This window comes from Dendrobates tinctorius, unplaced genomic scaffold, assembly GCF_039654945.1.
Source record: "Dendrobates tinctorius isolate UK_male_01 unplaced genomic scaffold, ASM3965494v1 ptg000060l, whole genome shotgun sequence".
NCBI classification, from domain to species: domain Eukaryota; kingdom Metazoa; phylum Chordata; class Amphibia; order Anura; family Dendrobatidae; genus Dendrobates; species Dendrobates tinctorius.
Genome location: NW_027361728.1, coordinates 39,077,501 through 39,103,944, shown reverse-complemented (window position 1 = coordinate 39,103,944; position 26,444 = coordinate 39,077,501). Strand labels below are relative to the sequence as shown.

Sequence of the window (26,444 nt, the reverse complement as noted above, 5' to 3'; positions counted from 1 at the left end):
TTTTTTGCATTTCTGACCAGTGTCCCTTTATGAGGTAATAACTCAGGAACGCTTCAACGCATCCTAGCGATTCTGAGATTGTTTTTTCGTGACATATTGGGCTTCATATTAGTGGTAAATTGAAGTCGATAATTTTTGCGTTTGTGAAAAAAATTGAAGTTTGGCGAAAATTTTGAAAGTTTCACAATTTTCAAATTTTGAATTTTTATTCTGTTAAACCAGAGTTATGTGACACAAAATAGTTAATCAATAACATTTCCCACATGTCTACTTTACATCAGCACAATTTTGGAAACAATTTTTTTTTGTTAGGAAGTTATAAGGGTTAAAAGTTGACCAGCGATTTCTCATTTTTACAACAAAATTTACAAAGCCATTTTTTTTTTTTAGGGACCACCTCACATTTGAAGTCACTTTGAGGGGTCTATATGGCAGAAAATACCCAAAAGTGACACCATTCTAAAAACTGCACCCCTCAAGCTACTCAATACTACATTCAAGAAGATTAACCCTTCAGGTACTTCACAGGGACTAAAGCAACATGGAAGGAAAAAAATGGACATTTTAATTTTCCCAACATTTTCTTTTAGCTTCATTTTTTTCATTTTCACATGGGTAATAGGATAAAATGGATCCTAAAATTTGTTTGGCAATTTCTTCTGAGTACACCGATACCACATATGTGGTCATAAACCAGTTTGGGCGCACGGCAGGGCTCAGAAGGAGCGCCATTTGACTTTTTGAATGGAAAATATGCTGTAATATTTAGCGTTGCCATTTCACGTTTGGAGAGTCCCTGTGTGCCTAAACATTGGAGCTCCCCGACAAGTGACCCCATTTTGGAAACTAGACCCTCCAGGGAACTTATCTAGATGCATAGTGAGTACTTTGAACCCCTGATGCTTCACAAATTGATCCTTAAAAAAAAAACAAAACAAAAACTTTTTTTCACAAAAATTTTGTTTTAGCCTCTGTTTTTTCATTTTCACATGGGCAACAGGGTAAAATGGATCATAAAATTTGTTGGGCAATTTCTCCTGAGTACACCGATACCTCATATGTGGTCATAAACCACTGTTTGGACGCACGGCAGGGCCCGGAAGGGAAGGAGCGCCATTTGACTTTTTGAATGGAAAATTAGCTCCAATCGTTAGCAGACACCATGTCGCGTTTGGAGAGCCCCTGTGTGCCTAAACATTGGAGCTCCCCCACAAGTGACCCCATTTGGGAAACTAGACCCCCCAAGGAACTTATCTAGAGGTGTGGCGATCACTTTGAACCCTCAAGTGCTTCACAGAAGATTATAACGCAGAGCAGAGAAAATAAAAAAATATTTTTCCTCAAAAATGATTTTTTAGCCCGCAATTTATTTTCACAAGGCTAACAGGAGAAATTGGACCCCAAAAGTTGTTGTCCAGTTTGTCCTGAGTATGCTAGTACCCCATATGTGGGGGTAAACCACTGTTTGGGTGCATGGCAGGGTTCATAAGGAAAGGAGCGCCATTTGACTTTTTGAATGAAAAATTAGCTCCAATTGTTAGCGGACACCATGTCGTGTTTGGAGAGCCCCTGTGTGCCTAAACTTTGGAGCTCCCCCACAAATGCCCCCATTTTGGAAACTAGACCCCCCAAGGAACTTATCTAGATGCATAGTGAGCACTTTGAACCCTCAGGTGCTTCACAGAAGTTTATAACGCAGAGCCGTGAAAATAAAAAAAAATTTTTCCTCAAAAGAATGATTTTTTTAGCTCGCTAATTTTTTATTTTCACAGTGGTAACAGGAGAAATTGGACTCCTAAAGTTGTAGTCCAGATTCTCCTGAGTACGCTGGTACCCCATATGTGGGGGGGACCACTGTTTGGGCACACGTCGGGGCTCGGAAGGGAAGTAGTGATGTTTTGAAATGTCGACTTGATGGAATGGTCTGCGGGCGTCATGTTACGTTTGCAGAGCCCCTGATGTGCCTAAACAGTGGAAAACCCCCACAAGTGACCCCATTTTGGAAACTAGACCACCCAAGGAACTAATCTAGATGTGTGGTGAGCAATTTGAACCCCCAAGTTCTTCACAGAAGTTTATAACGCAAAGGCATGAAAATAAATTTTTTTCGACAAAAATAATTTTAGCCCCCAATTTTTTATTTTCCCAAGGGTAACAGGAGAAATTAGGCCCCAAAAGTTGTTGTGCAATTTTTCCTGAGTACGCTGATACTCCATATGTGGGGGTAAACCACTGTTTGGGCACACGTCGGGGCTCGGAATGGAGGGAGCACTGTTTGACTTTTTAAACGCAAAATTGGCTGGAATAAATGGTGGCGCTATGTCGCGTTTGGAGACCCCCTGATGTGCCTAAACCGTGTAAAACCCTCAATTCTAACTCCAACCCTAACCCCAACACACCCCTAACCTTAATCCCAACCCTAATCATAAGCCTAACCACAACACCCCTAATCTTAACCTTAATTCCAACCCTAACCCTAATGGAAAAATAAAAATATTTTCTTTATTTTATTATATGTCCCTACCTATGGGGGTGATTAAGGGGGGGTTTATTTACTTTTTTTTTTATTTTGATCACGGTGATTGTTCACTGTGAGAAACAAAATGAATGAATCTGCAGCTGGCGCACTGCGCATGCGCCCGCCATTTTCCAAGATGGCGGCGCCCATGACGCACAACACCAGGATGGCCAGAGGGACAGGAGGTACCGGGGCCGGTGGGGGGGGGATCGGAAGGCTGGGGGGAGCGGAGGGGACCTGATGATGACTGCGGCGTCCGATCGCTGCCGTCAGTTGGTGGGTGAGGGGTCCGATTGCCGTCTCCAGCCATGGCCAATGCTATTGCAGCATCGGCCATAGACCGATGGTAATATTTCACCAAATTCAAATTAGAAGGAAGGGGAGGGGCAGATCAAGACAGCAGCGGCCCATCGCTGCTGTCAGTCCGTGGCGGGGGCCGATCGCCCCCGCCAGCCGGTGTGGGGGGGTTAAATGTGTCTCCAGCCATGTCCAATGCTACTGCAGCATCGGCCATGGCTGGATTGTAATATTTCATAAAAATTCCATTGATGAAATATTACCATTGCTGATTGGCTGTTAAAAGTGAAACAGCCAATCAGAGCGATCGTAGCCACGTGGGGGCTAAGCCACCCCCCTGTGGTGAAGCATAAAGGGTCCTTTGTGTGCGGGTCAGGTGACCTTTCATTGACCCCGGTCACCCGACCCGCAGGAGCGCTATTTATAGCATGACACCTACGTAGGCGTCATGGGTCGGGAAGGGGCTAAAAAATTGGGCCCGTCACTAAAGGGGCTAAGCAGCTTGTACAAATGAGCTTCATTATTTCAAAAATGGTTTACCTGTCTAAGCCTGTTATTATAGTACCCTACATGTGTTACAGATACATCATGGCCTTGTCCTGCCCTATGCATGAAATGAAAGGCTAAAAATGCAACATGGAGACTTAACCACAGCAATGTTTTATTTACATTCACTGAAATCACAAACTTATAGAAATATTGGATAAATAATATTTTGACATTATGTATAGAAGTGCATTTTTTTTGCATTGAAAACTTTATGCCTTTGCTTGTTTCATTTTAAGCATTTATGTATTGTAAAACTGTAATATGCTGTTGGTGCATGAAGGCAGGACTGTTGGGAGGGTCTGCAGCTCTGCCCCCCCAGGCCTGCTTTTGGTGTCCCGGACCAGAGATCATAATACCTGACTTGAATAGTAAAGGAGACGGCAGCCCGAGAAGCAACCAAGGTTGAGAGTCTGCTAGATCCAGGCCTAGCAGACCAGCGCTGGTGGGTTTGTGGATGCCAGGAGGGGGTTGGCCTGAAGGAACGTCTTGTCTTTTCCTGGCAGGTCAGAGAGTTGGCCCGTCGGTTGCTTTTTTGGACTGAATATTTCCAAAACAACCAAAATTGAACTGTACATCTCTTGGGAGGCGGAGTTTAGTCCTATGTTGCAGAAGCAAAGTACTCTTACCCAGATAGGTGCAGAGCAGGGAGCACTAGAAAGTCGGCGTGCGTGATTGTTCAGGGCACTGACAGTGTGACCTGGCCAATGGAGAAGGCCTAGACCAGAGCCTGGATTTTTTTTTTTTTTTCTAACAGCAGGGTCGCAGGAGCCTCTGAAAAACGTAGAGGTCACATGAATAGCAATGCTTCCCCAGGAGACATCCATATTGCTCAGGGGAAACCTGCGACATATTTGTCCTATCCCTTCCTTTTTTTAAACGGAGCCCCCCTCACTGGTTGGTAGGATATATCTGTCCTGAAGATCCCAGAGCCGTCTTTGCAGACCGGTGATGAAGATGGCCATGGAAAAACCAGGATGCAGACTTTCGGGTGGCTGGCAGGTAAGGCTAGTTTCACACTAGCGTTTATTCGACGCAACGCACGGCGCAGCTAAGCCTCGCCCCCTGCCCGCCCCATCCGGTCATCGCTGCCTACTATTGCACATGGATGCTTGCAATCTGTGCACCCCATCTATAGCATAGGAGCCGGCAGGGGGCGGGGCTTAGCGGCGCCATGCGCTGCGTCGAATAAGCGCTAGTGTGAAACTAGCCTAACCGATTTGTCTTTCTTTCCAACTCTATCTGGCTCTGGGGGGCAAGAGGGTCGGGGATTAGTGGCAAGGACAGTCCTCCGTGGAACAAACACCAAACACTTGATCTGTTAGGGCCTTGCCTTGTCGCCCTCAAAAGATGTATCTGAAAGCAAAAAGGAAATCATTAATTAAAAAAAAAAAAAACACCAAAGGCAGAAACTGGCCTGGGTGGTCCGGACCCATGTCTGCCTCCTACTGACACTAAGGTAAAATGGATTAGCTTTGTGCCAGTTGGTGGTGTACCCTCCTTTGGGGGGGACCTACATTTTTTTACTTTGCATAGCATAAGCAGCATACACCCATGTTTTTTGAATGAAGCATTAGCCCCCCCCCCCACACCAACCAGAGGGCCACACAGCATTACCCCCCACACCAACCAAAGGGCTGTTATGAATGAGTCACCGAGGATGAAAAACAAGCTAAGCCACAGAAAACCAGAGAAGTTGGTAACTAAGCGGATTGCAGACCCCTGATCCTATCCACACAACTAGCAGTAGCCGTGGAGCGTACCTACGATGATCCTAGACGCCTCGTCACAGCCGGAGAACTAAATAAGCCTAAAGAAAAGGGGAAATCTAAATTGCCCCAGAGCAGACCCCAAAGCAATAGACAGCCCCCAAACATGTATTGTCGGTGAGACAAGATGAAAACACAAACACAGATAGAAAAATAGGCTGAGCAAACGATGGGGCCCTGTTATGAATGGGAAACCGAGGAGGAAAAACAAGACAACAAGCTAAGCCTCAGAAAACCAGAGAAGTTGGTAACTATGCAGATTGCAGATCCCTGATCTTAACCGCACAACTAGAAGCAGTCGTGGAGCGTTCCTACGTTGGTCCTAGACGCCTCGTCACAACCGGAGAACTACATAAGCCTAAAGCAGGAAAAGAGGAAAACTAACTGCCCGAGAGCAGACCCCAAAGGAAAGACAGTCCCCCACATGTATTGACGGTGAAACAAGATGAAAATACAAACAAAGGCAGGAAAATAGGCTGAGCAAACGATGGGGCCCTGCTAACTAAAAAGGACAGAAAAGGAAAGACACTGTCTGCAATCTGCCAAAAACAACCTACAAAAATATTGTCCAACACTTCTGATAGCAAAATTAACTCTCAAGTCACTAGACTTCTAAACCTATATCAGCACTCTGAAATATTCTGAGACAGAGCAAAAAAAAGAGGCCAATCTAATGAGGGACAAAAAGCAGATTGGCAAATACTGATTAATAGGAGTGGAATTTCAGCATAGCCCCAGCAGGGGCAGGCTGATTACACAACAAACTGAACTGACCAACAAGCGCAAGTGTGAACATTAGCAAAAAACAAACTTAACTTGAGAAGACTGGAAGAGAGCTGAAGTCCAGGACATGAGAAGCAGACAATCACCAGCACCCGGTTAGGGCGTCGGCTGTCTTATATCCAGTCTGATACTTCAGAGATCCAATCGTTATCTCCCTCATCAGGTGGCAGATCACTACCACATAAACCAACCGCACTACCTCCTGTCACCACCAGAGGGAGAACGGAAGGGGAACTCTCAACTGATGGAGCAGAAAATGAGTTCATGACAGGGCCCACACTAACTAGAAAGGACAGGAAAGGAAAGATGCTGTCTGCAATCACGCACAAAAAACCCTGCCAAAAAATGTCCAACACTTTCTGATAACAAAAACCCTGAAGTCGCTAGACTTCAATTCCCTATATCAGCAAACTGGCATAAACAGACATAAGAATGGAAATTCAGCACAGCCCCAGCAGGGGCTGGCTGACCACAAAAACCCAGACCAAATCTCATGTGAAATCCCTCCCCAAGCATAGAGCCCCATCGGACTTCCACCCTCCCCAAGCATAGAGCCCCATCGGACTTCCACCCTCCCCAAGCATAGAGCCCCATCGGACTTCCACCCTCCCCAAGCATAGAGCCCCATCGGACTTCCACCCTCCCCAAGCATAGAGCCCCATCGGACTTCCACCCTCCCCAAGCATAGAGCCCCATCGGACTTCCACCCTCCCCAAGCATAGAGCCCCATCGGACTTCCACCCTCCCCAAGCATAGAGCCCCATCGGACTTCCACCCTCCCCAAGCAGAGCCCCATCGGACTTCCACCCCCCAGAATAAAGCCCCATCGGCCGTCCACCCCCCCAGCATAAACCAGACCCAGTAAGCGTGCTCTAACTCTTCCCCCTCCGGGGCCCAACCAGACCCCGCAAGCATGCATTAACCCCAGGGCCCAACCAGACCCCGCAAGCGTGCATTAACCCCTGGGGCCCAATCAGGCCTCGCAAGCGTGCATTAACCCCCGGAGCCCAATCAGGCCTCGCAAGCGTGCATTAACCCCCCCCCCCCCCCCAGGCCAACCAGATCCTGCAAGCATGCATTAACCCCCGGGGCTCAATCAGACCTCACAAGCATGCATTAACCCCCTGCGGCCAACCAGACCCCGCAAGCGTGCACAAACCCACCCGGGGCCAACCAGACCCCGAAAGTGCGCATTATCTCTCCCCAAGGGCCCAACCAGACCCCACAAACATGCATTAACCCCCTCCCAGGGCCCAACAAGACTCCACAAGCATGCATTTATCTCCCCCAGATCACCACCCAAACCCCACCACAAGCAGGCCACCCACCACTAAAATGGGTCCTCATTGAGCAGGTCGCCCCCAAATCCCACACAGGTGACCCTCAATAGCTAGCAGCAGGTCACCCCCCCAAACCCCACCACAAGCAGGTCGCCCCCCACTAAAAGGAGTACCCCCGAGAGCAGATCACCACCAAATCCCACCACAAGGGTCCCCCTAATAGCCAGCAGCAGGTCGCCCACAAACCCCACCACAGAAGTCCTCCAATAGCCAGCAGCGGGTTGCCCCACAATAAAATGGGTCCACTCCGTAAGCAGCAGGTCCCTCCCAAACCCCACCACAGCCCCCCCAGTAACTAGCAGCAGGTCACCCACCCCCCAACACAAGCAGGTTGCCCCCACTAAAAGGGGTCCCCCAATAACCAGCAGCAGGAGACCCCCCCCCCCCCAAACACCACAAGCAGGTCATCCCCAAATCCCACCACGGGTCCCCCCAATAACAAGCAGCAGGCCGCCCTCAAATCCCACCACAGGGGTCCCCGTCCCCTCAAAAGCCAGCAGCAGATCGCCCTCAAATCCCACCACAGGGGGTCCCCCTATTAGCCAGCAGCAGGTCACCCCCCACTAAAAGGGGTACACCCAGTAAGCAGCAGTCGCCCCCCCAAACGGGTCCCCCAATAGCCAGCAGGTCGCCCCACCACAGTGGTCCTCCCCAATAGCCAGCAGCAGGTCACCCCAACAGGGATCCCCCCAATAGCAGATCATTCCCAAGTGCCACCACAGGGGTCCCCCAAAACCCCTTCACCTATAGTAATAGCGTGCTGCAACTTGCTAAAACAGAACACGCTGGTCACCCCCCAAAACCCTCACCACCAAATTCCACCACAGGGTCGCACATTTTTGCGGGTCACCCCCAAAACTCCACCACAGGGTAGCACGTTTTTCACCCTAAAACCAAGAGGGTCACACGTTTTTCACCCTGAAACACTAACCTCTATGTGCCATGGTGACTTGCAAGGTAATGGCGTGATGCTTCACGCCTTGCTAAAATAGAAGCCCACAACAAGTGACGGAAATGACGTCACACCTGGAAGGAGCCCATAGTCTAGCATTTACCATCTACATACCCCATGCCCCCCTCACACCAGCCCCTTTGATGGTCATCTACATACCCCATGCCTCCTCACACCAGCCACACAGCCTCCTGGATGCCCCTGCACATATCCCATGCCCCATTCACATCAGCCAACCCCTGGATGCCCCTCTACATTTCCCATGCCCCCTCACACCAGCCTCCTCGATGCCCCCCTCACACAGCCCTCTGGATGCCCCTCTGCATATTCCCCCTCACACCAGCCTCCTCGATGCCCCCCTCACACCAGCCGCCTGGATGCCTCAACACCATTTATTCACATGGTCTCCCACCTCTGCATACCCCATGCCCCCCTCACATAGCCCCCTGGATACCACTCTGCATACCCCATGCCTCCTCACACAGCCCACTGGATGCCTCAATATTTATTCCCATGGTCTCCCCACCTCTGCATACCCCATGCCCCCTCACACAGCATCTCTACATACCCCATGCCCCCTCACACAGCATCTCTACATACCCCATGCCTCCTCACACAGCCCCCTGGATGCTTTTACAACATTTATTCCCTTGGTCTCCCCACCTCTGCATACCCCATGCCCACTCACACGGCCACATGGATGCCTCTACAACATTTATTCCCATGGTCTCCCCACATCTGCATGCCCCATCACACAGCCCCCTGGATGCCTCTACAACATTTATTCACATGGTCTCCCCACCTCTGCATACCCCCTCACAAGGCCCCCTGGATGCCGCAACATTTATTCACGTGGTCGCCCCACCTCTGCATACCACATGCCCCCTTAAACAGCCCCCTGGATGCCCCTCTACATATACCCCATACCCCCCTGGTTGCCTCAACAACATTTATTCACATATTTCCCCACCTCAGCGTACACCCCATGCCTCCAAATTCATTCACATGGTCTCCCCACCTCTGCGTACCCCATACCTCCAAATTCATTCACATGGTCTCCCCACCTCTGCGTACCCCATGCCTCCTCACACAGCCCCCTGGATGCCTCCAAATTCATTCACATGGTCTCCCCACACAGCCCTCTGGATGCCTTAAAATGCATTCACATGGTCTCCCCACCTCTGCGCACCCCATGCCTCCTCACACAGCCCCCTGGGTGCCTCCAAATTCATTCACATGGTCTCCCCACCTCTGCGCACCCCATGCCTCCTCACACAGCCCCCTGGATGCCTCTACAACATTTATTCACATGGTCTCCCCACCTCTGCGTACCCCATGCCTCCTCACACAGCCCCCTGGATGCCTCTACAACATTTATTCACATGGTCTCCCCACCTCTGCGTACCCCATGCCTCCTCACACAGCCCCCTGGATGCCTCTACAACATTTATTCACATGGTCTCCCCACCTCTGCGTACCCCATGCCTCCTCACACAGCCCCCTGGATGCCTCTACAACATTTATTCACATGGTCTCCCCACCTCTGCGTACCCCATGCCTCCTCACACAGCCCCCTGGGTGCCTCCAAATTCATTCACATGGTCTCCCCACCTCTGCGTACCCCATGCCTCCTCACACAGCCCCCTGGGTGCCTCCAAATTCATTCACATGGTCTCCCCACCTCTGCGTACCCCATGCCTCCTCACACAGCCCCCTGGATGCCTCTACAACATTTATTCACATGGTCTCCCCACCTCTGCGTACCCCATGCCTCCTCACACAGCCCCCTGGATGCCTCTACAACATTTATTCACATGGTCTCCCCACCTCTGCGTACCCCATGCCTCCTCACACAGCCCCCTGGATGCCTCTACAACATTTATTCACATGGTCTCCCCACCTCTGCGTACCCCATGCCTCCTCACACAGCCCCCTGGATGCCTCTACAACATTTATTCACATGGTCTCCCCACCTCTGCGTACCCCATGCCTCCTCACACAGCCCCCGGGTGCCTCCAAATTCATTCACATGGTCTCCCCACCTCTGCGTACCCCATGCCTCCTCACACAGCCCCCTGGATGCCTCTACAACATTTATTCACATGGTCTCCCCACCTCTGCGCACCCCATGCCTCCTCACACAGCCCCCTGGATGCCTCTACAACATTTATTCACATGGTCTCCCCACCTCTGCGTACCCCATGCCTCCTCACACAGCCCCCTGGATGCCTCTACAACATTTATTCACATGGTCTCCCCACCTCTGCGTACCCCATGCCTCCTCACACAGCCCCCTGGATGCCTCTACAACATTTATTCACATGGTCTCCCCACCTCTGCGTACCCCATGCCTCCTCACACAGCCCCCTGGATGCCTCTACAACATTTATTCACATGGTCTCCCCACCTCTGCGTACCCCATGCCTCCTCACACAGCCCCCCGGGTGCCTCCAAATTCATTCACATGGTCTCCCCACCTCTGCGTACCCCATGCCTCCTCACACAGCCCCCCCCCGGGTGCCTCCAAATTCATTCACATGGTCTCCCCACCTCTGCGTACCCCATGCCTCCTCACACAGCCCCCTGGGTGCCTCCAAATTCATTCACATGGTCTCCCCACCTCTGCGTACCCCATGCCTCCTCACACAGCCCCCTGGATGCCTCTACAACATTTATTCACATGGTCTCCCCACCTCTGCGTACCCCATGCCTCCTCACACAGCCCCCTGGATGCCTCTACAACATTTATTCACATGGTCTCCCCACCTCTGCGTACCCCATGCCTCCTCACACAGCCCCCTGGATGCCTCTACAACATTTATTCACATGGTCTCCCCACCTCTGCGTACCCCATGCCTCCTCACACAGCCCCCTGGGTGCCTCCAAATTCATTCACATGGTCTCCCCACCTCTGCGTACCCCATGCCTCCTCACACAGCCCCCCCCGGGTGCCTCCAAATTCATTCACATGGTCTCCCCACCTCTGCGTACCCCATGCCTCCTCACACAGCCCCCTGGGTGCCTCCAAATTCATTCACATGGTCTCCCCACCTCTGCGTACCCCATGCCTCCTCACACAGCCCCCTGGATGCCTCTACAACATTTATTCACATGGTCTCCCCACCTCTGCGTACCCCATGCCTCCTCACACAGCCCCCCGGGTGCCTCCAAATTCATTCACATGGTCTCCCCACCTCTGCGTACCCCATGCCTCCTCACACAGCCCCCTGGGTGCCTCCAAATTCATTCACATGGTCTCCCCACCTCTGCGTACCCCATGCCTCCTCACACAGCCCCCCGGGTGCCTCCAAATTCATTCACATGGTCTCCCCACCTCTGCGTACCCCATGCCTCCTCACACAGCCCCCCCCCCCGGGTGCCTCCAAATTCATTCACATGGTCTCCCCACCTCTGCGTACCCCATGCCTCCTCACACAGCCCCCCCTGGGTGCCTCCAAATTCATTCACATGGTCTCCCCACCTCTGCGTACCCCATGCCTCCTCACACAGCCCCCCCTGGGTGCCTCCAAATTCATTCACATGGTCTCCCCACCTCTGCGTACCCCATGCCTCCTCACACAGCCCCCCCTGGGTGCCTCCAAATTCATTCACATGGTCTCCCCACCTCTGCGTACCCCATGCCTCCTCACACAGCCCCCCCTGGGTGCCTCCAAATTCATTCACATGGTCTCCCCACCTCTGCGTACCCCATGCCTCCTCACACAGCCCCCTGGGTGCCTCCAAATTCATTCACATGGTCTCCCCACCTCTGCGTACCCCATGCCTCCTCACACAGCCCCCTGGGTGCCTCCAAATTCATTCACATGGTCTCCCCACCTCTGCGTACCCCATGCCTCCTCACACAGCCCCCTGGGTGCCTCCAAATTCATTCACATGGTCTCCCCACCTCTGCGTACCCCATGCCTCCTCACACAGCCCCCCCTGGGTGCCTCCAAATTCATTCACATGGTCTCCCCACCTCTGCGTACCCCATGCCTCCTCACACAGCCCCCTGGGTGCCTCCAAATTCATTCACATGGTCTCCCCACCTCTGCGTACCCCATGCCTCCTCACACAGCCCCCTGGGTGCCTCCAAATTCATTCACATGGTCTCCCCACCTCTGCGTACCCCATGCCTCCTCACACAGCCCCCTGGGTGCCTCCAAATTCATTCACATGGTCTCCCCACCTCTGCGTACCCCATGCCTCCTCACACAGCCCCCTGGGTGCCTCCAAATTCATTCACATGGTCTCCCCACCTCTGCGTACCCCATGCCTCCTCACACAGCCCCCCCTGGGTGCCTCCAAATTCATTCACATGGTCTCCCCACCTCTGCGTACCCCATGCCTCCTCACACAGCCCCCTGGGTGCCTCCAAATTCATTCACATGGTCTCCCCACCTCTGCGTACCCCATGCCTCCTCACACAGCCCCCTGGGTGCCTCCAAATTCATTCACATGGTCTCCCCACCTCTGCGTACCCCATGCCTCCTCACACAGCCCCCCCTGGGTGCCTCCAAATTCATTCACATGGTCTCCCCACCTCTGCGTACCCCATGCCTCCTCACACAGCCCCCCCTGGGTGCCTCCAAATTCATTCACATGGTCTCCCCACCTCTGCGTACCCCATGCCTCCTCACACAGCCCCCTGGGTGCCTCCAAATTCATTCACATGGTCTCCCCACCTCTGCGTACCCCATGCCTCCTCACACAGCCCCCTGGGTGCCTCCAAATTCATTCACATGGTCTCCCCACCTCTGCGTACCCCATGCCTCCTCACACAGCCCCCCCTGGGTGCCTCCAAATTCATTCACATGGTCTCCCCACCTCTGCGTACCCCATGCCTCCTCACACAGCCCCCTGGGTGCCTCCAAATTCATTCACATGGTCTCCCCACCTCTGCGTACCCCATGCCTCCTCACACAGCCCCCCCTGGGTGCCTCCAAATTCATTCACATGGTCTCCCCACCTCTGCGTACCCCATGCCTCCTCACACAGCCCCCCCTGGGTGCCTCCAAATTCATTCACATGGTCTCCCCACCTCTGCGTACCCCATGCCTCCTCACACAGCCCCCCCTGGGTGCCTCCAAATTCATTCACATGGTCTCCCCACCTCTGCGTACCCCATGCCTCCTCACACAGCCCCCTGGATGCCTCTACAACATTTATTCACATGGTCTCCCCACCTCAGTGCAGACGAGCCCAGGATCAGCATCAGTCCTCACAGTAAAACGCTGAACACAGCTCCTCAGCAGAGTCTTCCCAGAGCACACATTGTTGCACACAGCTCAGTGCAGGAATCTCAGAGTCCTCTCCACAGCACAGCTCAGGTGCAACACCAGGATCCTGCACACAGTCCTCCTGTCCCGCCAGAACGTGAGGCAGGCTGAGGCGAGCACTGGACTGAGGAGGTACCGCCCCTTCCGGTGACGTCATGATTTCAACAAATCACTCCTCCCCCCACAAGAATTCAACTCCAAACTAGACGCATCCGAGCCGACAGACGGCATGAGGGAGGTGGCTCGTGTGCAGCGGTGACGTCACGCCCCGAGAGGAGGGTGAGGAGGGTGGTTGCCTGACACCGAGCCAGTCAGAACGGCAATGGCAACGGAGCAAGAACTGGACCGCCGGAGCTGCCAAGGTAACGAGCTCAGGAATGGTGCTGGGAGGTCAGCGGGACACCTGTCCACAGGTAACAGTGTGGCCCCACATGTCAGTGTGAGCGGGGGCCCGGAGGACAAGCTTCGCTCTGGTGACACACACTGTGCTGAACCTGCTGCCAGCCTTGTAGTAGTGCCAGGGGTGGGTGATGCCCTGGGTGGTGCCAGTGCAGGGGGGGCACAGAGGAACATTGTGATGTGGTGCTGCCTACCCCCTGTCCTATGGGACCTCCTGTCTCCTGTCCTGTGGGACCCTCTGCCCCCATGGGACCCCCTGTCTCCTATCCCGAGGGGCCACCTGCCCCTGCTCCCTGTCCTGTGGGACCCCTGCCCCTGTTATGTCCCTGCTCCCCGTCCTGTGGGACCCCTGCCCCTGTTATGTCCCTGCTCCCCGTCCTGTGGGACCCCTGCCCCTGTTATGTCCCTGCTCCCCGTCCTGTGGGACCCCTGCCCCTGTGATGTCCCTGCTCCCTGTCCTGTGGGAACCCTGCCCCTGTTATGTCCCTGCTCCCTGTCCTGTGGGGCTCCTGTGATGTCCCTGCTCCCCATCCTGTGGGAACCCTGCCCCTGTGATGACACTGCTCCCCATCCTTTGGGACCCCCTGCCCCTGTGATGTCCCTGCTCCCCATCCTGTGGGACCCCCTGCCACAGTGATGTCCCTGCTCCCCATCCTGTGGGACCCCCTGCCCCTTTGATGACCCTGCTCCCCATCCTGTGGGACCCCCTGCCCCTTTGATGACCCTGCTCCCCATCCTGTGGGACCCCCTGCCCCTTTGATGACCCTGCTCCCCATCCTGTGGGACCCCCTGCCCCTGTGATGACCCTGCTCCCCATCCTGTGGGACCCCCTGCCCCTGTGATGACCCTGCTCCCCATCCTGTGGGACCCCCTGCTCCCCATCCTGTGGGACCCCCTGCTCCCCATCCTGTGGGACCCCCTGCCCCTGTGATGACCCTGCTCCCCGTCCTGTGGGACCCGCTGCCCCTGTGATGATCCTGCTCCCCGTCCTGTGGGACCCCCTGCCCCTGTGATGATCCTGCTCCCCGTCCTGTGGGACCCCCTGCCCCTGTGATGACCCTGCTCCCCGTCCTGTGGGACCCCCTGTGATGACCCTGCTCCCCGTCCTGTGGGACCCCCTGTGATGACCCTGCTCCCCGTCCTGTGGGACCCCCTGTGATGACCCTGCTCCCCGTCCTGTGGGACCCCCTGTGATGACCCTGCTCCCCGTCCTGTGGGACCCCCTGTGATGACCCTGCTCCCCGTCCTGTGGGACCCCCTGTGATGACCCTGCTCCCCGTCCTGTGGGACCCCCTGCCCCTGTGATGACCCTGCTCCCCGTCCTGTGGGACCCCCTGCCCCTGTGATGACCCTGCTCCCCGTCCTGTGGGACCCCCTGCCCCTGTGATGACCCTGCTCCCCATCCTGTGGGATCCCCTGCCCCTGTGATGACCCTGCTCCCCATCCTGTGGGACCCCCTGCCCCTGTGATGCCCCTGCTCCCTGTCCTGTGGGGCCACATGCCCCTGTGTTGCCCCTGTTCCCTGTTCTGTGGGACCCCCTGCTCCTTGTCCTGTGGGACCCCTTGCCATTGTCATGTCTGTTACCAGGCACTGATCTCCCTGGGGCACAATGGTCTCTGGTTCTGGAGGAGATCCCCCAATCTATAGATCCATGCACGTCGCTCATCCCCAGTACACGTCTGTGATGGGGTGATGGGTCAGCTGTATTCTCCATGTGACTAGCAGATCTCGTCTGTGGCCACTCACTGTGACACTGCTCACAGAGTTCCAGGCTTCAGTCATTGATTTGTCTGCTGGGGGAGTGAAATGCCTCTTTGGTGTGGGGATTCCCTCTCCCATTGTCTTCTCCCTGCGATATTAATGACCTGGTGATGCAGCGGCCGCCTGGCAGAAGCGCGGTATTTTTTGGATTAGATGTCCATTTATTCTGTGGCTATTGTTTGCTTGCGGCTTGTCCTCATTATGTAAGCCATCTCTGGGCACTGACCTCCAGCATTGTGCTACTTCACATGATGATTCCTCGCTCCTGCAGATAGAATTGCACAGAATCTATTGCTATTGTGCTGGAATATCTTGGTTTATCCAGAAAGATTTATTATTTTTCCTGCTCCGTTCGCTGTGTATTATCATAGCTGCTTTATTGTTGTGTAACTTATCAACATCTTTCACCTGTAAATATTTGGGTTTTTTTTTCCTCAATCATTTCATTGTGTCATTTTCATCCCCTGGTCCTGACTGTATAGAGCGAGAATCCAGTTTGTTCTGCCTGCGTTCCCAGTGCCTGGATGCACAGGGTTAAACGCCTGGGGGGCTAGCATAGTGCTGGGTGATGTTTACAGGCAAGGATGGATGGGAGACCCTCATTCCTGGGGTCCTGCCATCAGCATCTCCAGCTTAGCTATCAGCCTCCTGCTGGACTGCAGTGCACTGTAAGCTGACTACATAAGGATTATCACATGACAGTCATCGGGGAGATTTCTCTTCCTTTTTTCTTTCCTTCTCACTTATTGGGTTTTCCTATGTCTTTCCATGTGTTTAAGCTCACTGTCACATTCCCGTTCCACTGTTTGTCATTAAATGGGTCTTTATTGTGTGTTTGAAATACAGCTTGCAGCACCTCCAGCAATCTGGAGCACGGCTTGTAGATCAGAGAAAGCGAGGCTTGGCACGCCGATTGAGATAAATTAGAAAGCCAGCACAAAGGATAATCGTGATGACCTTCTGTTACATACCGGTGCGTGCACACGATGTAACCCCTCACCTATGAAGCAGATTATGGGGTCCGAGGGGGGCGTCTTAATACGTAGCTCATAAAAATGCCATGCATATGGAATAACGCTTGGGCACATCTTCTGAATTTGACCTTGACAGTGTTAAAGAACACACGTTTTTTTTTTCTCCCTCTTTTCCTTTTTTCTAGATAAAACCGCAACGTATTGAAATAAAACACCAGCAGAAGAAGAAGACGACGACGACGACTCTTTGTTCTTGGATATGTGTGCAGAAATAACTCATGTTAACTGGATCCTATAAAACCCCACGCTGGAAGCTCTGTCGCCATTAGATCTTCATTTCACAAACTGACTTCATTCTCTTTTCTCTCTGTTGGAACGTGGATGCAATTTTCTTACATCAATTTGACCAAATAGAAGATAAGAAAGCCATTTAATTTACATTACCTGTACGCAGGCACTTTGTGAAATCTGTAGCACTTGTGGTTAAATGATCGATTGGAAAGGATAGATTCTGTTTTTTTTCCAGGAGGGATGTGAAATGCATGCAGTTTTTGTGATGCTTTTTCTAGATATTTCTGAATAATGTAGCATGGATGTGCTCTAGAAAAGAGTAACTTGCATTTTTTTCCCCCGATGCAATGTTGATTCCTAGAGTATAACCTCCCCACCGTCTTGCCATTTGAGCTTTTTCTGAAGCAACCGCAAATATGGGGGAAGATGGCAGTCCCCCGTTAAAAAAACTGGCGAAGGAGGCAGACGTTAGTGTAGATGTTTCAAAAGTAGCAAACAAAGTCCTAGCTATAAAGATGGAGATAGAGGACTTCAAAGACACAGCTGCAGAGGGGGATAAAGATGGCGTTGCTAAGTCTGCCAGTGTATCACTTGGTGGGTCATCTGAACTGAACCCTGGACTCAAGCACACGTTGGCACAGTTCAATCTAAGTAGTCGGAGTTCCCTCGGGGGTCCTGCTGCTTTCTCTGCTCGATTTTCACAAGAAAACATGTCACCAGCAGTGTTTTTGCCTCTTCCTTCCCCACAAATTCATCCTGGTCCCCTTCTCATTCCACCGGACAGCTCCACCGAGCTCACCCAGACAGAACTGGAAGGCGAATCTATCTCTTGCTTTATGGTGGGAGGTGAGAAAAGACTCTGCCTGCCCCAAGTTTTGAATTCTGTTTTACGAGACTTCTCGCTCCAGCAGATTAACATTGTGTGTGACGAAATGTATATATACTGCTCGCGTTGTACATCAGACCAGCTTCATATCCTGAAAGTTTTGGGAATTCTTCCATTCAATGCCCCTTCTTGTGGACTGATCACTTTGACAGATGCTCAGAGACTATGCAATGCTCTTTTGCGGCCACATACCTACCCACAAAATGGAAGCTTGCTGCCTGCAAAAAACTCTTTGGCTCAGTTAAAGGAAACAGGTAGTGCCTTTGAAGTTGAACATGATTGTTTAGGAAAGTGCCAGGGTTTGTTTGCACCTCAACTTTACGCCCAGCCTGATGCCCCCTGCATTCAGTGCTTGGAGTGCTATGGGATGTTCTCTACACAGACTTTTGTCATGCACTCCCACCGAGCTCCAGATAAGAGGACCTGCCACTGGGGCTTTGATTCTGCCAAGTGGCATTGTTATCTTCACCTGAGCCCAAAGTATCAGAATACGCCTGAAGTCAAAAAGACCAAGGTTCTATTTGAAGAGATGAAAGAGAAGTTCAGCAAAAAGAACCAACCCAAGAGAATACAGCCCAAAGTAAGTTTTGTTTTTTTGCTTTTATCTACTCTCAGTTTGGGGCAGGTTTTGGACCATACACTTCGTTGTTCCTGGAAGCAATTAAGACAGAACTTGTAGTAAACTGTTGATTGAGTGCTCATTTTGTCTTGGGATATCTCTTCTATAGATAAAGAACTATGTTATGTTGCAGACATGAAAGGATCTGTTTCGTGCTTTGCTTTTGCCTGCTGATCCATAGAGATCAATGGTGTTGCACGCACTGTAATACAGTAGCAGGTCTTTGAAGACGGATTCTAAGAAACAGCAGAGAATACATTTTCTCATTGGATTCCATAACCTTTGTAATTCTGCTTTCCTCAGATCTGTTTAAATAATAGGATGTAGACTTCACCTTTTAAAGCAAAAAGCAGTTTGACTTGTATAAAAGGGGTTGCCCTTCAAAATAAAAAGTTCTTTAACTTGTCAAATAGTAATTTTATTAATTTACTTTAATTCAGGCTACTGTCCTGGAACAATATTCAGAATTGAGAGTCCTCAGTGGTTGATACCTTTTAATGGCTAACTGAAAAGATGGTAACACATTGCAAGCTTTTGAGACTACTCAAGTCTCCATCAGGCATAGACTAATACAAAATCTGAAGAGTCACATATTTATGCACAATACAGCCTAGAAAAAATGCAATAGATGAGACAAGTGACGTGAAGCAGAACTATCATTATGGGAGAGGGAGAAACATAAATATTGCTCCAGTTCATAGATAAGGAGTCCGGATGTTTTATTGTCCTGTGATTGGGGTCTCCTAATGTGTTGTGATGCCCCCACACGGTCTTAGGAGCAAATTCCTTAGCTGATGTAAAAAGACATAAATCCATGCGACACATTCATTCCAGCATTGAGAATGTCAAAGGTCGTCATAAATTTATACTCACAGACTCTTCTCTCTCTCTGAAATGTGAAGTTACCTTTCAATACCAGTAATTTCATATCCATGTTGCTGTGATCAGGCGTACAAAAATGTTTTGCCACAGGTAGATCCATTCTTTTTTCTCTTATTGTGTGACGATGAGCATTCATCCTTGTTCTAAGCTTTTGCCCTGTCTCCCCCACATACAGACCCCCAGTTGGACATTTAGTACAAATAATTAAGTACACCACATTAGATGTAATGCAGCTGAAAGTACCTGGGATCTTGTAGTCCTGATGTGATTTGGGGATCTTTATCTTGTCTGTGGTCATTATAGATGGACAGGTTTTACATTTTTTCTGGTTCACAGATCCCAGGTACTTTCAGCTGCATTACATCTAATGTGGTGTACTTAATTATTTGTACTAAATGTCCACCAGGGGGTCTGTATGTGGGGGAGACAGGGCAAAAGCTTAGAACAAGGATGAATGCTCATCGTCACACAATAAGAGAAAAAAGAATGGATCTACCTGTGGCAAAACATTCTTGTACGCCTCATCACAGCACCATCGACATGAAATTACTGGTATTGAAAGGTAACTTCACATCTCAGAGAGAGAGAAGAGTCTGTGAGTATACATTTATGACGACCTTTGACACTTTCAATGCTGGAATGAATGTGTCGCATGGATTTATGTCTTTTTACATCAATTAAGGAATTTGCTCCTAAGACCGTGTGGGGGCATCACAACACATTAGGAGACCCCAATCAGAGCACAATAAAACATCCAGACTCCTTATCTATGAACTGGAGCAATATTTATGTTTCTCCCTCTCCCATAATGATAGTTCTGCTTCACGTCACTTGTCTCATCTATTGCATTTTTTCTGTGTTGAATTGTGCATAAATATGTGACTCTTCAGATTTTGTATTAGTCTATGCCTGATGAAGAGACCTGAGTAATCTCGAAAGCTTGCAATGTGTTACCATCTTTTCAGTTATCTATTAAAAGGTATCAACCACTGAGGACTCTCAATTCTGAATATTTTTCTATCTACTGGCTAACACGGTGCAAAGATATACATCTTTCCCATGTCCTGGAACATGCACTTTCACGTGTGTTCTGACATGGACAAAGAGCTTTCCTCTTCCGTCCTTGTGTGTCAGTGAGGTGATGAAAGGGGCGTACTGTCTGGTGTAAGTTATTACCTAAGCCAGCCCCCTTCACTACATAAGCCATGAGAATGGGGGCTTGCTTAGTTAATGAACTCTTGAGTCAGACAGTTTGCTCCATTCACTCACACAGGAAGCTTCCAGTCTGTGTCCAGATGGAAGTGACCGAGGGACGGTCAATAATCATGCTAATGGGCAGTATTCAGACTTGCAGTACATTTTGAAAGGTTTTTTTTTTTTTTTTTTATTACTGAGACTGGCTACGTGCACAGGAGTATTGGACCCCAATATAAGAAACCTTTCTATATGTTTTGGAATTTTGGGCCAGGAAGGGGCATAACCAAAGAGATACTGTGACAGGGTTTTTACATTGTAAGATATATTGTACGTGGTCTCCCCCATGTATGTAAACCCTAATTGTAAATGTTTGCCACTAGTGGAGAAATATTTTTATGAAAACCCTTCTAGTTAGGGTGCAGATTTCTGTGATTCAGAACTGAAAAGTCTAGCAGAATACATATTTAAAAAAAAAAACGTGCTCTGTGCAGTGTCTGTAGCCAGGGATTGTGCATGATGAGGTGGGTATGAAGGTGAAGACGGGGGCTGTGCGCGAAGCTGGGGACTGAGGGCAGGGGTTGTGCATGATGTCGGGGGTATGAAGGTGGGGGTTTTGCATGATGTGGGGGTCTGAGGGCAGGGATTGTGCATGATATGGGGGGATGTAGATGAAAGGCTGTGCATGATGCAGGGGGGGCTGTTCTTGATATGGGGGTCTGAGGGCAGGGATTGTGCATGATGTGGGGGGCATGAATGTGAAGGCGGGGTGCTGAGTATGATGCAGGGGTTGTCCATGATGTAAGGGGGGAAGAAGGTGAAAGCGGAGGCTGTGCGTGATTTGGGGGTTTGAGGGCAGAGGTTGTGCATGATGCTGGGGGAAGCAAAGGTGAAGGCGTGTGCATGATGTGGGAGTTTGAAGGTGGGGGCGGTGCGTGATTGCGGGGATCTGAAGGTATAGGTGTGATGTGGGGGTCTGAAGGTGAAGGTGGGGGCTGTGCACAATACTGGGTTCTGAGGGGAGGGAGCTGTGTGCTAATGCATAACCCAGTGTAGAAGATTTATTATTATCCTGAATTTAGACAGGATAAACCTAGACCAGACAGTCGTAAACTGTGCCAAATTAGTCACACTGGCTCATGCTGAATGATAAATTTGATGCGACCTGCCAGACATGTCAGACAGTTCTCCTTACACGACCTTTTGGCTGGTGCTTACCTTACACCAATATTTAGCTAAAAACAAATCCTGCCTGCAATCTGGAGCATTTCAGGCTAGGTACACGCTGCTCAGCAGTGCTGCTTCAGACATTCCCTGGATGGAGCCATTCATTACCGTGAGATGTGGACTCACAGGAGTAGTCATTTCACACTTGTCTGTCCCCTTTTCTTGTCATATTTGAAATTGTATCTAGTGAGACACAAAAAGTGTTTAAAATACAGAAGAAATTTGGCACAAGGCAAGCAGTTCCCTTTTTTGGCACATTTTCTAAGTTCTGGCGCATTGCTTAGTATATTTTCCCAGTATATCAATTTTCCCAGAGTTTGTTTAGGGGCTCATGTGCATGGTCTTATTATATCTCCATGCGAGTTCTGCTGAGCCCTATGTGTCTCCTACATAGAACCTCAGTAGAGCTATTGTACCTTCAACAAATCCATATAGAGGCATTGTGAAAATGTGTTCCCACAGATACAATTGTGGCACACTCCATCATTTATTATAGTGCCATTATGTAGAGTTGTTCCAAATAGTTAGTAGAGCCCTGACTGTACTCTGTGGCAGGTGGATCACATCTTTGTGAACTTCATACTATTTGTGCCTTTCTGGGCACATCTTCTGAATAGTAGGATGTAGTGATAATGTCGCAGGGCCAGCTAATTTAAAGAGGGGTCCTGGATGCCAGCAGGTAGTAGGACATTGGTCAAGGCTCTGATATGGCTGCCACGGAGTACCAACGTGGCCATGGAGCAAGGCTCTAGCAAACCATTTGCTCAACTCTAATATTATGTCTTAGAAGCATTTGTTCAGGGGTTGAATATCCTTGTTAGCACCACGTGGAGTGACCATATGACAGCGCACAGTGCAGGGACCGTTGTGGGCACACATCTCTGCTGCCTACATGTGGCCTACTGCTTCCTGCACATGACTGTTTCTACACCATTTTCTATAATTGTGGCTGAATGTTTTCCCCACCTTATAGATAATGTTGTGGAAACCCATCTCCATTTATAATTCTGTAAGATATTGCTACTTCGTTGGGCTATGTAGTAATTTGTTTTAGCTCTGCTCATAATGTGGTGTGCTCGTTACATCGTGACCATTTGCTACCTCCTCTTTGACCTCCGTTACTACACGTTTTTTTGTCTACCTGTCATCTGAGTGAACCAGATCAATGGCTTTGTTATGTTAGTGATCAGCCTGTTTAGGATATCATACATTATTATGATGGATGTGTCTGTTGCACGTGCTCCATTGTCTCTGATGATATATCTCGTGAAAGTGTTTTTGAAAGCGATTTCCCAATGAATCTATCAAAGGGGTTTTCTATATTTGGGACAAAGACTGTGATTACAGTGTGGACCAGTGATGTACAAATATTTATTGGCTAAAAATCACTGTTTAGTAAAGAGAAATGTTGGGACACGGATAAAATCTTCTACTATGTGATTAAAGATGGATGTAACTGCTTCTCATTTATTATACATGCACGCTGAGCTGGAGATTAAGCATTTGTCAACACGAAGAATTTGACTATAGCTGTAACACATGACGACTTCAATCACTAATATTTTGGAATGGCAGAAATATCAGTTTGCTGATGTAAGGTTATTGTGTAAAGCAGAAGTGACTTTGTTACATCTAGCAGGGAGTGTGATGTTCCCCATTGTCCTACAGGTGCAGGCAGTGTAGAATACATACTATGTGTAGGCACTGCATGCAGTCTAGCGATAGTATTGGCAATTTCACTGTAATATCAATGATTAATGTCTAATCGTTTCCTGCGTTTTGGGAGCTGTAGTCACTGATCTTACGTGTTCCTCAGATCCATTAATCAACCATCCATTTTTCTTTCATGTGTAACGGATTTTACTTACTTGATCCAGGAACGGATACATTTTTTGCTTCCTGGATACCATAAGCAAAAAAAAAATGTATCCATTGCAAATGAAAGAAAAACTGATGGCTGATTAACGGATATAGTTTTTTCTATGGAATTCAATGTTAAAAATCTGATCCAATAGATCACTACTGGACATGTGTGAACATAGCCTAACTCTGAAGTGTTGCAGAGGTTTATAGAAATTATACTTTGGAAAGTTGTACGGGGATAGTAGGGCTGATTTATTAAAATCACTGCTTTATACTCCAGTCTTAATAGAGGGCTTGTTGGATACAACGCACACAATTTATTATCAGATGCATGCCACTTGGTGAATTCATTACATTTCGTCAATGGCGTTCATCTCCGTTGTGCCTCACCAGAAATGCTATTTCAGTCAGGGGCTGGAGAAGTATTTCTGATGCAAACACACTCACACACACACTCTCACGCACACTCTCTCACTCTCTCACGCACACTCGCACACTCTCTCACGCACACTCTCTCACTCTCTCACGCACACTCTCTCACTCTCTCACGCACACTCTCTCACTCTCTCACGCACACTCTCTCACTCTCTCACGCACACTCTCTCACTCTCTCACGCACACTCTCTCACTCTCTCACGCACACTCTCTCACTCTCTCACGCACACTCTCTCACTCTCTCACGCACACTCTCTCACTCTCTCACGCACACTCTCTCACTCTCTCACGCACACTCTCTCACTCTCTCACGCACACTCTCTCACTCTCTCACGCACACTCTCTCACTCTCTCACGCACACTCTCTCACTCTCTCACGCACACTCTCTCACTCTCTCACGCACACTCTCTCACTCTCTCACGCACACTCTCTCTCTCACGCACACTCTCTCTCTCACGCACACTCTCTCTCTCACGCACACTCTCTCTCTCACGCACACTCTCTCTCTCACGCACACTCTCTCTCTCACGCACACTCTCTCTCTCACGCACACTCTCTCTCTCACGCACACTCTCTCTCTCACGCACACTCTCTCTCTCACGCACACTCTCTCTCTCACGCACACTCTCTCTCTCACGCACACTCTCTCTCTCACGCACACTCTCTCTCTCACGCACACTCTCTCTCTCACGCACACTCTCTCTCTCACGCACACTCTCTCTCTCACGCACACTCTCTCTCTCACGCACACTCTCTCTCTCACGCACACTCTCTCACGCACACTCTCTCTCTCTCACGCACACTCTCTCTCTCTCTCTCACGCACACTCTCTCTCTCTCTCACGCACACTCTCTCTCTCTCTCACGCACACTCTCTCTCTCTCTCACGCACACTCTCTCTCTCTCTCTCTCACGCACACTCTCTCTCTCTCACGCACACTCTCTCTCTCTCTCTCTCACGCACACTCTCTCTCTCTCTCTCTCACGCACACTCTCTCTCTCTCACGCACACTCTCTCTCTCTCTCACGCACACTCTCTCTCTCTCTCTCTCACGCACACTCTCTCTCTCTCACGCACACTCTCTCTCTCTCTCTCTCACGCACACTCTCTCTCTCTCTCTCTCACGCACACTCTCTCTCTCTCACGCACACTCTCTCTCTCTCTCTCTCACGCACACTCTCTCTCTCTCTCTCTCACGCACACTCTCTCTCTCTCTCTCTCACGCACACTCTCTCTCTCTCTCTCTCACGCACACTCTCTCTCTCACGCACACTCTCTCTCTCACGCACACTCTCTCTCTCACGCACACTCTCTCTCTCACGCACACTCTCTCTCTCACGCACACTCTCTCTCTCACGCACACTCTCTCTCTCACGCACACTCTCTCTCTCACGCACACTCTCTCTCTCACGCACACTCTCTCTCTCTCACGCACACTCTCTCTCTCTCACGCACACTCTCTCTCTCTCACGCACACTCTCTCTCTCTCACGCACACTCTCTCTCTCTCACGCACACTCTCTCTCTCTCACGCACACTCTCTCTCTCTCACGCACACTCTCTCTCTCTCACGCACACTCTCTCTCTCTCACGCACACTCTCTCTCACGCACACTCTCTCTCACGCACACTCTCTCTCTCTCACGCACACTCTCTCTCTCTCACGCACACTCTCTCTCACGCACACTCTCTCTCACGCACACTCTCTCTCACGCACACTCTCTCTCTCTCACGCACACTCTCTCTCACGCACACTCTCTCTCACGCACTCTCTCTCTCTCACGCGCACTCTCTCTCACGCACACTCTCTCTCTCTCACGCGCACTCTCTCTCACGCGCACTCTCTCTCACGCGCACACTCTCTCTCACGCGCACACTCTCTCTCACGCGCACACTCTCTCTCACGCGCACACTCTCTCTCACGCGCACTCTCTCTCTCACGCGCACTCTCTCTCTCTCACGCGCACTCTCTCTCTCTCACGCGCACTCTCTCTCTCTCACGCACTCTCTCTCTCTCACGCACACTCTCTCTCTCTCACGCACACTCTCTCTCTCACGCACACTCTCTCTCTCTCACGCACACTCTCTCTCTCTCACGCACACTCTCTCACGCACACTCTCTCTCACGCACACTCTCTCTCTCTCACGCACTCTCTCTCTCTCACGCACACTCTCTCTCTCACGCACACTCTCTCTCTCACGCACACTCTCTCTCTCACGCACACTCTCTCTCACGCACACTCTCTCTCTCACGCACTCTCTCTCTCTCACGCACTCTCTCTCTCTCACGCTCTCTCTCACGCACACTCTCTCTCTCACGCTCTCTCTCACGCACACTCTCTCTCTCACGCACACTCTCTCTCTCACGCACACTCTCTCTCTCACGCACACTCTCTCTCTCACGCACACTCTCTCTCTCACGCACACTC

The 26,444-nt window shown here is 50.5% G+C and overlaps 1 protein-coding gene and 1 long non-coding RNA gene across 4 annotated transcripts in view; one reads left to right on the top strand and one right to left on the bottom strand.

Moving 5' to 3' along the window:
- Positions 1–614: 614 nt before the first annotated feature.
- Positions 615–13,622, bottom strand: LOC141092584 (uncharacterized). The gene is made up of 2 exons (XR_012232843.1): positions 13,392–13,622; positions 615–4,717 (listed from the first exon to the last, which is right to left on the bottom strand). It is a non-coding gene; the product is annotated as an uncharacterized lncRNA (long non-coding RNA).
- A 71-nt stretch (positions 13,623–13,693) lies between these two features.
- Positions 13,694–26,444, top strand: part of SKIL (SKI like proto-oncogene) — a 73,850-nt gene continuing 61,099 nt past the window's right edge. Inside the window, exons 1-2 of one of the 3 annotated variants that reach the window (XM_073578879.1) lie at positions 13,694–13,846; positions 16,805–18,376. In XM_073578879.1, coding sequence (XP_073434980.1) covers positions 17,327–18,376 — 1,050 coding nt within the window. In that variant the 5' untranslated portion in view covers positions 13,694–13,846; positions 16,805–17,326. Of the gene's footprint in view, positions 13,898–16,039; positions 16,619–16,804; positions 18,377–26,444 lie in introns of those variants that run through there. The other 2 variants (XM_073578880.1, XM_073578881.1) reach the window with 2 other exon arrangements.